At 48.2% G+C, this 12,901-nt stretch overlaps 6 protein-coding genes across 6 annotated transcripts; 3 read left to right on the top strand and 3 right to left on the bottom strand.

The window, feature by feature from the left end:
- Positions 1–153: 153 nt before the first annotated feature.
- N7516_003532 (2,3-butanediol dehydrogenase) lies at positions 154–1,527 on the bottom strand (the record flags this gene model as incomplete). Its single annotated transcript, XM_057216252.1, has 6 exons — positions 154–254; positions 294–818; positions 888–974; positions 1,025–1,273; positions 1,328–1,361; positions 1,468–1,527. 6 exons carry the CDS (start codon positions 1,525–1,527, stop codon positions 154–156), a joined length of 1,056 nt encoding a protein of 351 aa, XP_057078135.1.
- A 502-nt stretch (positions 1,528–2,029) lies between these two features.
- Positions 2,030–3,070, bottom strand: N7516_003531 (bZIP transcription factor JlbA/IDI-4; the record flags this gene model as incomplete). The annotated part of the gene is made up of 3 exons (XM_057216251.1): positions 2,030–2,340; positions 2,398–2,847; positions 3,049–3,070. The coding sequence occupies 3 exons, from the start codon at positions 3,068–3,070 to the stop codon at positions 2,030–2,032; spliced, it is 783 nt and encodes a 260-aa protein (XP_057078134.1).
- A 584-nt stretch (positions 3,071–3,654) lies between these two features.
- N7516_003530 (ankyrin repeat domain-containing protein) lies at positions 3,655–5,391 on the top strand (the record flags this gene model as incomplete). Its single annotated transcript, XM_057216250.1, has 1 exon — positions 3,655–5,391. One exon carries the CDS (start codon positions 3,655–3,657, stop codon positions 5,389–5,391), a length of 1,737 nt encoding a protein of 578 aa, XP_057078133.1.
- A 1,284-nt stretch (positions 5,392–6,675) lies between these two features.
- N7516_003529 (ankyrin repeat domain-containing protein) lies at positions 6,676–7,386 on the top strand (the record flags this gene model as incomplete). Its single annotated transcript, XM_057216249.1, has 1 exon — positions 6,676–7,386. One exon carries the CDS (start codon positions 6,676–6,678, stop codon positions 7,384–7,386), a length of 711 nt encoding a protein of 236 aa, XP_057078132.1.
- Positions 7,387–8,113: 727 nt separating this feature from the next.
- Positions 8,114–9,455, top strand: N7516_003528 (putative cofactor for methionyl- and glutamyl-tRNA synthetases; the record flags this gene model as incomplete). The annotated part of the gene is made up of 2 exons (XM_057216248.1): positions 8,114–8,770; positions 8,808–9,455. 2 exons carry the CDS (start codon positions 8,114–8,116, stop codon positions 9,453–9,455), a joined length of 1,305 nt encoding a protein of 434 aa, XP_057078131.1.
- A 226-nt stretch (positions 9,456–9,681) lies between these two features.
- On the bottom strand, positions 9,682–11,166 carry N7516_003527 (pepsin-like aspartic protease; the record flags this gene model as incomplete). The annotated part of the gene is made up of 3 exons (XM_057216247.1): positions 9,682–9,809; positions 9,885–10,648; positions 10,766–11,166. 3 exons carry the CDS (start codon positions 11,164–11,166, stop codon positions 9,682–9,684), a joined length of 1,293 nt encoding a protein of 430 aa, XP_057078130.1.
- Positions 11,167–12,901: the final 1,735 nt, after the last annotated feature.

Here is a 12,901-nt window from a genome sequence, read left to right as displayed (position 1 = left end):
GACAGAAGCATGGTACTACCCAGACAAGGTGAATCGCCTGAAATGACAGTTACTCATTCTATTACGATGATCAAAACCAAAAATTGAAATATACTGCAGACACACATGAGCTAACCCTGTGCGTGCTTCATGCAGAAATATCGACTAGGATCTTTACATGCGTATCTCTCTGTTCGATGAGAGCTTTAAACCCCCCTCATCCACATCCTCCATTCGGATCTTACTAGTGATCATTGGGTGAGGCTGAATACTGCCTATACCAACGAAGCAAGAGGTCAGCAAAGGACACATACCTAAATAAGAAGTGAAGGCAGAAATTGGGTAGAAGCCGAGCATACCGGAAGCAATTGCATCAATCACAGCCTCGAAGTCAACATCATCAGAAAGAGCAGCACCTGCCACCCGCTTCTCCTGGAAGACAACAGCAAAAGCATCAATAGTAGGTTTGTGTTCCCATAAGGAAACGACGACCGTCGTCCCACGCACCCGAAGACCAGATATCGCAGTATCGAGGCCAGCTTGAGCCCCAGAGCACTCGAATGCAACATCTGCACCCACATTCCCTGTCAAAGCACGTATCTGCATAACCGCATCTACATCAAAAGGATTGAGGACCTCAGTGGCGCCCAGGGTCAGGGCAAATTCTCGTCGCCGCTCAGAGACCTCCACAGCAATAATCGAGCTAACACATTTGGCTTTCAACACCTGGATAATAGCCAAACCAATTGGTCCAGCCCCGACCACAAGTACCGTGTCATTTGTCTGCAGAGGACTGCCGCTTACAGCGTGCCATGCGACGGCAAGGGGTTCCACCAGTGCTGTATCATCAGGTTGTCAGAGCTGAAACAAATCAAACACAACCCAAAACGGAGAGGTTTTATTCTTACCACCGACGTCGAGGGGAATGGAATCGGGTAGCGAGATCGCATATCTGCTGTCCACGACTACGTGGTCCGATAAACCACCCGCCTGACCTTATAGCCGTCAATATCGGGACATGACTGCAGACCTTAGTATGACTTACTGCTGAACCCGATGAATCCCACATTCTCGCAGCAATTGAACCTGCCCATCAAACAGTTCGAACACGTGGCGTCGAAGAGGTTGGGCTTGACTACAACCCGATCCCCGACCTTGAACCCTGTAACGCCTGATCCGACCTCTTCAACTGTACCACTGAACTCATGACCCAAAGTGGTCGGCAGCTTCCCCTCGGTTATTGGGTGTGGAGTGACAGGGACGATCGTTGGGCCAGCAAGATACTCATGGATATCTGGGTTGGATTAGAAATGACTAGCCAACGATGGATTTCGAGTTTGTAATTTACCGCTGCCACATATTCCGACAAAGGCAGGTCGAATCTATAAATATGCAGGTTTGTCGTTAGAGACTCAGCCTCGGAGGTAGCATTACGAATGCTATAAGCAGCAATTCTAAGCTTGCCTTGACCTGGCCATTACCACAAACTGGCTCTTCCACCTCATCAATGCGGATATCACGTCGTCCATGGAAGCGTACTGCTCTCATGATGGACGGATTTCGGGTTAACGGTAGGTCTGTTGGAGTGTTGTAGAACGGACTGAAGAATGGAGTCTGCTGATGAGAATAAAGAGAGAGAGATTAAATTGTTACACAAGTATGAAGAAAGATTCTAATTCAATATATGCGAGCGATACTATCGGTTCGATATAACTACCTTGTTTATTTGGACCAGGGACAACCCCTCTCCTGAGGTCGGTACAACTCCGCGAAAATAGTCACCCGGTGTCGCTCAGCTCAGGCGGGAAGAAGACCGATGGAAAAGCCCCCTGCCCATCACATATTTTCTGGGCATCCATGGATGTGCATGCTGCGGGGATGCCCAACGTAGAGGGATAACTTAACGCTGGGCATACCCCCACTAAACAATACGAATGGCGCTTATAACGGGTCCCTGTAGGCCAACTAACAAACAGAACCAAGTGGACACGGATCAAAAACCAATTGAATTCGTCACTTCAGAGACCAGCTCCAATTCTCGAGTACCACACTATGTATCATTGCTCCTGCGAGTGAGAAGACCCTTCAAAGCATCCGTTTCGCCTTCAAGCTTCGAACACCGAAGTCTCCAATCATCTCTTTCCTTCCGGACCTTCTCCAACTCGGCTTCAAGTTCCTTCATCCGATCCATACGTCTTTGGCGGCATCTCCGCGCCGCGAGGGTGTTGAGTTTGCGCTTTTCCACCCGTGATGAATCAACGCGGTTTAGCGTATCGTCGCCTTGGGAGATAGAAGGACTGGATAGAGAAGTAGCGACGGGGGCAGGGAATGGAGAGATAGGGGAAGGATGCGAGTAGCCATCTTTCAAAAGTTAGAAACAGGACCGCTTCTTGACTTGGTTGAAGAATATGAACATACCTTGCGAATTGGCGGAGCTAGTAGCAAGGGATGCAGACACATAGTGTTGGTGCTCGATTGATCCGGAATCGGAAAGGGAGTTTAAAGCAGAGACAGACCCATACCCAAGGTCCATGACCGGGACATCGCCACCGTCATAGCCAGGAGGATATGGCGTCGAATGATCAACAGATACGAAATTCCAGTCGGTATCGGCAAAGGACAGATCGGGTTCTGCCCAGAGTGCCGGCTCGTGCGGGAGGGTATCAAAGGATTGACAGACTGGCACAGCCGAGGAAAAGCCTTCCAACGGCGGCGCCAGTGATGAGAAGAGGTCGTTATCGGTGTACGTATGAAGACTCGCCCATGGCGAATATTCAGCAGGCCCTTGAAGGCGTTCCTGCGTGCCGGTGCTGGGCGGGTTGGAACCAGTAAGTGGAGATCTGGATCGCTGCCGCTGCGCTCGAACAACTGCAGGCGGACATCGCTGGATTTCTTAGACGGGCCTTTGCAGACCCGTGACGCTTTATATCAAGATAATGAAGGGGGACCCTAGGGTAACTGTATATAACTAGGGGTCGACTCTGTAGGAGTCGTGTCCTGAGGAAGAAATTGGAGGACAAGGCCAGGCCATATAAAAGAATGGGAAGACCAAGGGATGAACTGTGGTACCACATGGGTCCACTGTCAGCATCCTGTGATTGGTTGTTTATATGCTGATCCTCCACGACTCATTATGACTCATTTTAGCGTTATTCAATTGACCAATCACAGGGGATAACCAACATAGGCTATTACCATTTAGGATAAGCTCTGGAGTTCCAAGGTTGCCGTGTGCATAATCCGTCCACGGGTAGACCTTCCAAAGTTTCATAATACTGATTAGTAATGAAGGTTTATATTTAGACACGGATTGAGTTTATATTGTATGCATAAAAAGGATCCCGAGTAAACACGCTGGCACTACAATATATATGGACAGTTAAGAATCTTGGAAGATCCAATCATTTACCGAACAGGTACCATTAAGATTTGGTGATCATTACAAAACTGGACTAACCATGTAGGGGGGAAGGTGCCAACAAACTTCCCATATAAGTTCAGACTTCAGAGTGTCTATGGTAGTCCATAATGGTAATGGCTATCCATACCGCGTATCATCATACTAAAGTAAAGATGGGTTATGGCATGATGATCAGCTCTACAGCCTCCAAGTATATAAATGGTTGTGATATCTGTCAACAATAAATACCTTTTTTAAACACGGTTTTCACAAGTATGTCGTTGTCCAATCCCGCTCCATCGGAGCCCAAGACAATTGAGGTAATAGAAGCGGCATGCAGAGTTTTTGGATGCCTCCATGCAGACTCTCGGTGGCCCCTCAATATCCGGCCCGATGAGTTGGAGCTGATTTATTTCATCGTCATGAGTTACTCGGAACCAGGACAGGCAATCACAACTAGTAGCAGCTCTGGCATGTCTATTTCCATTCCTCAAGACATTTCCCCGACCCAATTCCCTTTCCCAAAGACATGGTTGACCCGTAAAGGACGAGCGGAAAGGGCAGCGAAGGTCTTTCTCAAAGACGCCAAGGCGATCTTCTTGATGACAGATGCTTTTCAGGATTGGAAGAGACAACTGTTCACAACATCAATACTTGATCTGCCTAACGAGTTGTTGCTGCTCATTGCGGCTCGGTTACCGAAAAAGTCTCTCGCTAGACTCTCTCAATTGAATCGCCGTCTCCTCAACGTCATAAGCTTTAAGCTCTGGACACTGGACAGGACGCTCGAGGCACTGGAATGGAGTTTGCGCCACTCTCAGCTGACAGTCTACAAAAAGGCAGTCCAAGAACTCTCGAAGATTCCTGAAAGTATGGGTAATGATTCCACGTGGAAATTGTTTCCTCTGATAGACACCGAAAATATCCATATGCTGGATGGTATGGCTTTGAAAGACGGTTTTATTGGGCAATTGTATCGTCAATTCATCATGGACACGTTGTCGCATAAAATAAACCGGCCAGCAATCCGCACCCCTCTATCAGTTGAAGAGGTCCTCAAACTAGGGGCTGATCCGAATGTTCTCAGCGATGACCCCTACTTCGACGATTTGGGATTTGGGCATATTCCAATGCTGCTCGTTGCTATCTGTGGTTCCGGTGATCTCTGTGCTGACTATCTAGAATATGGGGAATGTTATCATACGAAAACAGAAAATGTCAACAATGTTCGCCTTTTTCTCAAATACGGGGCTGATCCAAATACCCACATGTCCGACAAAAGATCGGCACTTCATTTTGCACTCTCCATGTGCAGATTCACGGGAAGGTTACAGATGGTGAGAGAATTGATCAATTATGGCGCCAATCCAAACGCAATTGGCCCCCAGGGGAAAACGCCTCTTCACTTGGCAGTTAGTCCAAATAATTGTTATTGCTGCCCCGTTGCCTGCAGAGACACAATCCAGGCCCTTCTTCAAGCCCCAGGTATTGAAGTTGACCTACGTGATGAAGATGGCCGTACGCCCTTGAGCATTGCTGCTGGCTCTGACAGTGCCGTCTCGGTTTGGTTTGTGGAAAGAATGCTCCGAATGCCCAATGTTGATATCAACTCCTATGACAATGATGGGAAGACGGTATTATATCGTTCACTGGAGAGCAGAAACATAAAAGCTGCCGAGCTGTTGCTGTCAGGAAGTGACATCGACCCAAATCTCAATACTAATTACTTGCCCTTGTTTTTCGCCGTTTCGAATGGAATAACAACGGTAGTGCGGAGTTTGCTAAGAAGAAAGGCAACCGACCCGAACTGCAAAGACAGCGATGGGCGTCTCGCTTTGACGTTGCCAGCATCAAAGGATATAATCAAGCTGCTTATCGAAGCTGGTGCTGAGCTGGACATTCGAGATAGCACGGGTCTGACTGCACGAGAAACCATCTCCAAGGCGGGCATCGATATTGAGGAGCTAATGGGCTCACGCTCAAGTAGAAAAAGAAAAAGATACAGTGGATGATATTAGCCAAATTTGTACCACTTTTTATTGCTATATTGGGGCTTAATTTAATCTTTCACAATTCAAAGGTTTTACACAGAAATGTCATTTAAGCCTGTCTACCTATAATCCTTGCGAAGAGGGCAATATATCTAGAAGACATCTAAAAAGACAGCTAGAAAGGAGAAACAAGTATACGAACTACGTATGTACCAATTAATCATAGGGCTTTGGTGTTCTCTTTATTACAGCATCATTACGACCACAGTCTCTCCCTTGCCCCGGCCGTCTTTACGACATCCACGCAGAAATAGTATCTGGCAACATGACAACATCAAATATGGCGACTCTTCCAAAACTGCCAAAAGAAGCCATTCGTTTGGCCCACCTTCTCAAAGCCTTCTTTCAAACAGAGAAATCGTGGGCTGGTCTTTTGCATCCCGAGCAAAGAGTTCTGATTACATTTATTGCGCAGAAATATGACACGAGGTTTACTCCCAGAAAATCAGCCACTCGACTGGACAGTAGCCATGTCCGTTATCCTATGATATGGACACACAAGAAGCACCGAGTGAAAAGAGCGATTCAAAAAACGGTTGATTTAGCCTCGCCGTTACTGGAGCGAAGTTGGAGATCACAACTTAGGGTGAAATCAATCCTTAACCTACCCGTCGAGCTGATCTGGCTTATTGAGCGTGAGCTATCAGACAATGAGCTTTACAATACTTGCCAAGCAAATCGTGATCTCTATCACGTCTTGAGCGGACGGCTTCGCTGGCGAGGTATGCAAAACCAGCGTGCGTTTGAACGAAGCCTGCGAGGGAATAAGAAAGAATCATTCATAAAGGCAATCGAAGCACTCTCCGATGTTCCGGGAACAGTGCCATGGAATGCAACCCCATTGTATTACATGGTGAACGGCAGAAATGTCAAATGGATACAGTTCTTAGTTTCTAAAGGCGGCTTGCTCGAATGCGCATTAGGCGCACTTATCCAACAAATCCTACATCACATACAAAGTGCGATTTGGAAAGGTTATGACTGTCATAACAGTTATGACTGGAGATCCATCGAAAACTGTATGAAATGGGGGCTGACCCTAACTTTCGTTTTATAGACGGCTCTGATTGGATATGCGTTATAATCAGATCACTGGCAAATACCTACCGGAGGTGGGGGCAGGATGTTGCACAGGAAAGACAAGAAAGAGCAGCATATCGGCATGTCAAGCTACTACTTGCTCGCGGAGCTGACCCAAATTCTGTGGTGTCCATGGCATCCGGAAAGTTCCCACAACAACCGGGAATGGCTCCGGTGCTTCATGTAGCATGCCAGTATGATCAACCCAAAATCGTGCAGGCATTGCTTGAAGCGGGCGCAGACATTAATGCAAAAGATGCGCTTGGTCGCACCCCCTTGCACATGTTATTCGAACGAAGAAGCTTGTCCAAGTCAAGTCATCGGGACATTCTGTGTGATATTCTTCTTGCAGACCCAAGAGTCAAGGTTGATGAGCGCGACAATTCTGGTTGGGCGGCCTTGAGCGCTGCTGTCAATTGCACACACGATATACCGACCGCTCTGGATTTTGTCAAGAAAGTTGTGCGTATGCCAGACAAGGTCGATATCAATTCTCAAGACAGTCAGGGGCGAACGCCATTTTGGATATGCGTCGCCATCAACCAGTATGATATGACTCGTCTCCTCCTAGCGCAGGATAGGCTTGATCCAAATCTTTGTCCGACGGATGATTTTCCGTTATTGCTTGCTGTTCGCCTTAATCACCAACAGACAGTGGAACATTTGCTAGAATCGAAGCGACTCGACGTCAACAAGCAAACTAGCACAGGGCAAACCGCTCTGTTGAAAGCGATCGATATAGGCAACAAGGAAGTCATTAAGATGCTTGCTAGAGCTGGTGCAAACCCGGATATTGGAATGAGCCAAGGTAAAACAGCGCGGCAGCATATGTTGGAAGCAGGTATACGTGTCAAATGGAAGACTCGCTCGTTATGAATTGAAGGTCAATTGCTCCTTTGCTCCTTTGCTTCCTTACTCCCGAGTTTTCTCATATATAGTGGTTGATCGGACGTAGCGAAACAAGAAAAACAGAAGAGGATCTGATAGCGGATGTGGACATTGAAACTGCCGTACAACAATGTCTTCACTTCACTAAGCTGGCCGGTCTCTGTTCAATATAAGCCAAAGTTATATAGCACAGGAGTAACCTTGGAAGTGCTGAAGGTGGGTACGAATAGATCTCATCTATCCGCTGTTAAGGATAGTCCAGTTCAACAAGCTTGTCTTTCTCTTTGGAACTTAATTTTGATGTTGTGGTCTTCCGACGGTGAGAGATAGTAGTATATAGGAAATTCATGTTGGTTTAAACACCGACAATGAGACACCAAGATCAAACCCTCTAGTAATATGCTTGAGGTATGAGCACAAAGTACTTCTACTCGTGTGGTGCTGCCAGGAAGGTGCTGAGTCAGCAGACACAGGCCACCTTGAAAAACACCAATGCAAAGATGAGAGAGTGCTCTGACTGTGAATAATAAATAACTAAAGCAGTTAATTCTCACTAGATCCCTATATAAAGGGGATCATCGTCAAGGTGAATTCTCTCAGGTCGACTCTATTGCGGGTCCGACTGACAGCCCCGCGGGTCCAATCGTCGACACAGATCCGTGCCCCTCCTCGATTTTCTTTTCTTCCACTCCCAACCCCTCCACGAACATACACCATGGCGACGGCAGCAGCACCCGAGACCTCTCTCCTCTCCCTTCTCTACCGGTCGTATCCCGCCGTAATCTCTTCCGATTCGACCGAGCCCGACTACCTCCACGCCTCGGCCAAGATCTTTCCTCAAGTCACCTTCAATGAAGCAGAGGAAGCCGACATCAAGCAATGGCTCAACACCGTCTCCGGCCTGAAGACCTCTCTCGCCAATGACCAAAAGGACGTCACCACCGGAATCCTCCTCCAGCTGAACATCCACCTCGCCACCCGCACCACCCTCCTCGGCGCGAAGCCCTCGGTCGCCGACATTGCCATCTACGCCATCCTGGGCCCCGTCATTGAGAAATGGACCCCTGAAGAGCGCACCGGAGAAAAGGGCTACCACCACATCGTGCGTCACATCGACTTCGTACAGAACGGCCGTCTATTCTCGCTCCAGATCCCCGAGGAGGAGAAGATCGCCATCGACCTGAACGACGTCAAGTTCGTGCCCAAGCCCGTCGATCCCAAGGAGGAGAAAGAGCGCAAGAAGCGCGAGAAAGCCAGCGCCCAAAACCCCGACGCCAACAACGAGTCCAAGCCCCTCGTCGTCGGCCAAGGCAAGGCCGAGCAAGCCGCCAAGGCCCAGACACAGGCCGGCGCCGACGCCGACGCCGCCCCCGTGAAAACAAACAAGAAGGAGAAGAAGGAGAAGAAAGAGAAGGCTCCCAAGCCTGCTCCTGCTCCCGCTGCTCCCCCCCGCCCCATCACTGATTGACCTGCGTGTCGGACACATCCTGCGCGCGATCAACCACCCCAACGCGGACTCGCTGTTCGTCTCCACGATCGACTGCGGTGACGCCCCAGGCAGCGACAACACCTCTCTCGATGAGGAGACCGGCAAGACCGTGCGGACTGTGTGCTCCGGACTGAACGGACTCATCCCGTTGGAGGAGATGCAGGGCCGCAAGATCGTTGCCGTGTGCAACTTGAAGCCTGTGACCATGCGCGGCGTCAAGTCTTGCGCGATGGTTCTCGCTGCGTCCCCGCGTGTTGCTGAAGGCGAGGACTCGCATGCCGGCCCTGTCGAGCTTGTTAGCCCTCCTGCTGATGCTCCTGCCGGTGAGCGGATCAGCTTCGAGGGCTGGAATGATGGCCAGCCTGAGAAGCAGCTTAACCCTAAGAAGAAGGTCTGGGAGACTTTCCAGCCGGGTTTCACTACCACTGCGGATCGTGAGGTTGCCTTTGATAGCAGTGCTGTTCCCTCTGTCCACGGACAGGAGGGCAAGCCTGCTCTTGGAAAGCTGGTTGCTGCCTCTGGTGGTATTTGCACTGTTAAGAGCTTGACTAATGCTACTGTGCGGTAAGGGATGTGAAGGTGTTCGGTATATCTGGAAATAAAACTAAACGCATACCCATGAGAATATGAAGAAATCAAAATTTCCCAAGTTGGTATTATTATTGCATCTTAATGGAATTTTATTCCTCTCTGCATCACTGCCAACCCACGAAGTGAAAATATGGCTCTGATTTTTCTAATCTGTACATCGTCACACAACTTGGAGGAGCTGATAGATCTGAAATGTTTTTTGCTTAGGCAGGCGCCGCGAATCCCAGAGAAGGGCCTCGTTGATCAAAGACCACAAACAGTGCCTTCAAGAACACATCGCCATAGATCGCCATGGCTGAGCTTCCGCTTGACTGAAGGCCACCATAGCACACTATTCAAAAAAAAAAGAAGGTTAGCTCAGAACTCATACCGCATAGAAGCTTGAACGGGAGGGGGAAAAGCTCACCTGTTTCTCCAGTAGTTGTATTGGTTCCGACCTCGGACCAATTCATAAACGACCCAGGGATGGTGACCGAATGACTAGGCCCAACCGCAACAGATAGGGGGGGCAAGCTCGAATTGCAAGGGAAGATATACCCGTTGGCATTCTTAGCGTATAATCCGCCATGGACCTGCTTATAATAAGCTTCCGCAACCTCGGGGCTCACCATCATGAGCGAGGTGCCAGTGTCAGCAATGGCCTGGGGTGCCTGGGTGATCGGGTGCATGGAGCCTTCTCCAATGGCGTATTGTGCCGAGTCGAACTCCCAGAATCCATTGGATGAATCCACGCTGACATTGGCCAGGACGCCTTGGTACTTTTTCGGATCGATGGTTCCAAATTCATATTCACCGACACCGTTGCTGAGTAGTCGAACGGTGAAGACTGGCTCATCGAGGCTGGGGGCAACGTTGTCGAAGAACGTATGTTGTCGCTCTGGGGTGACAGTGTTGATTGAAGAAAAGCCAAGACCGACGAGTCCGTTAGACTCGAGGTCATCAACGAATGATTGCGAAATATCCGTCGGAAGGCCAAATGGTTGCCCAGCAAATTTGACACCGCCAATCGAGACATCATCCTTGCCTACTCCACCATTTGCATAGGACGCGTCGCCGTACTGGATCTTGAATGTGCTGTCGGGGAGTTCCTCAAAAGTACTGGATTTGCTGGGTTCGTACACAGTTCGGCTGTTTCGCAGTGACTTTGGAAGTTTCGAGCTCAACACCCACCTTCATGGCAATGGTTAGTTCGGAATATTCTGTTTGTAGGCTTGAACATGGAAAGATATTGCTAACTAGCCAATCTTCCAAGGGAAAAAATCGAAAAAAAGAGAAAAAAAACCTTACATATCAGCAGAGCCACTGTCAAAATTCATATCGAGGGTCTGTCCGCCAATATTGACCGGCGAGACAAATTCCACGTCCCCATCAACCGAAGTGGCATCCACGCTGCCCGTCTGGTCAGAGTCCACCACATCTTCCTTTGCAATTTTCACAGAGGTGGTAGACTTAATTTCGAAAGGCTGGAAGTCGCTCGCGTCCACCCCATCGAGGGTTGCTGCATCAATTCCGAACTTGCGGTATGCCTTGCGCAGTGCCGCAGGTCCGTGGGCAACAACATGGCCACTGCGCTTGACTCTCTCTACCTTGAAGGACCGGCCTTGAAGGTGATTCTGAGGAGCGACGGGCATGGAAAGAGCATTAAAGCTCAACGAAAAGAAGATAGCAAGAAAAAGAATGATTTGCATCTTGCGCAAGGTCCCAATTGGGGATATCAAAATCGAAAAAAAGAGTGATTAGATCAGGGCCGGCCTGAGAATTTGATATTAACGAGTGCAACGGACAAGAGCGGATGCAAGACAAGACAAGACAAGACAAGACAAGAAAAGAAAAGGAGGTAAATTTTCAGCAGCTCCGTAGATCTGTAAGGACAGCCTTGTTCTGAATGATTGGGAAGACAATGCCAATGTCTCAAAATGAAAGTCGACAGACAGTAGTCCAAACTCGAATACCTGTATCCAAGGAGGAAAAAGAATGGGAAAAAAAAAGAAACAATGAAGACAATGAAGACAATGTAAACAATGCAGAAGAAAAGAGAAGAAAACAATGAGACCGGTAACCCGAACAGGAAGACGAACAATATCAACAAAATGAAACACAGAAACAAGACAAAGTGAAACTTCATAGGAGGGAAAAGCCCTGAAAGCAAGAACCACCCGGAGGCAGTACGTATTGTAGTGCAAGCGATTGTTTCTTGGTCACTTGGCAGTTCACCTCCACCTATCGGAGGCAGGTACTGCACTGCAAGCCCTTGGCCTGAGCTGGGCATGCTTCACAATAGACGCCATTAGTCCAAGGCCAGAGCGACGTAACTATACTCTGTGGAGCCTGGGATGTGTCAGGTCAAGGTAAGGGGCTCGGGAGTAGCGGGGGAAAGGATATGATAGGATAGTACTGAGTATGGAGTTATGGAGAACGTCGATGATATTCTATATATGGGTGTACCCTGCGACACCTTAATTTGTCTGCTACGCAACGTCTTAGATAAGTGGGGGATTTCCCTGGGCGCATGGATTTGACACCTGAGACCTGAGGGCCTGAGGGCCTGTTAGTGTCGGGATGTTGGTTGAGTCCTGAAACAAGGGCTAGCGGGTAGGGACCCAATCATGCAGGCTGTACGACGTACTTGAAACAGATTGGAGAGGTTATAAAGATATAACTAGTTAGAGACCGCTCATTGTGACATGTTAAGTGTGGGTTGCTTTTTTTATCCGCTTTAGCTTTGCTTCTCTGCCTCACATTGACCATCTTGATCTTCGGACGATCAAACTGTTGAGTCTGAGCAATACTACGTAATTAATCTATTTTAAGGGACGTAAGCATTTTTTCAAGCATTACTTATAATCTTATCTATCTGTGAAGAAAAGAAAATAAATTGGAAATCATAACCTCCTATTAGTCTTGGTATAATGTCCCCAACCCAATATATGAGTGATCGGCTTAGCCGTGTGACATTAGAATGGCTTGGAGCGGAAGGCTTGGAGACATATATATATCTAGCAGCCAAGAAAGCAAATCTCAACACTATCTACAACATGCTAATCTCGCTAAAAGTCCCAAGACGATATGAATGAGAGATGTGATTGAACTTGATAGTGTGCAAGAATCAATGTAAATCAACATCATACAAGGTTATAACTGTTATAACTCTCCGGGAGTTCCCCCAAAGGGTAAAAGAAATACAAGACCAAAAGAAATGAAAAGGAGAGTAAAAATGAAAGCATTTTAAAGTGCATAATGGTCTAGACTCGCACACCGCGAGAGACCCCCAAGGATATCGAGTTCAAACAGAAACAACTCCGCATCCCATGGTTTCGCTACCAGACCCAACCAGCCACATACCAGTGGCAAGGAAGTGTTGTTCACCAATCCCCAAATTCCATGTACAGAGAAACAATCCGTAAAAGATGAGAGAAGATAACA

The sequence above is a fragment of the Penicillium verrucosum genome (genome assembly GCF_028828655.1).
Source record: "Penicillium verrucosum strain IBT 35672 chromosome Unknown utg000001l_segment0_segment0, whole genome shotgun sequence".
Taxonomy (NCBI): domain Eukaryota; kingdom Fungi; phylum Ascomycota; class Eurotiomycetes; order Eurotiales; family Aspergillaceae; genus Penicillium; species Penicillium verrucosum.
The sequence above is the reverse complement of the archived record's forward strand: the minus strand, read 5'-3'. Positions and strand labels throughout refer to the sequence as shown.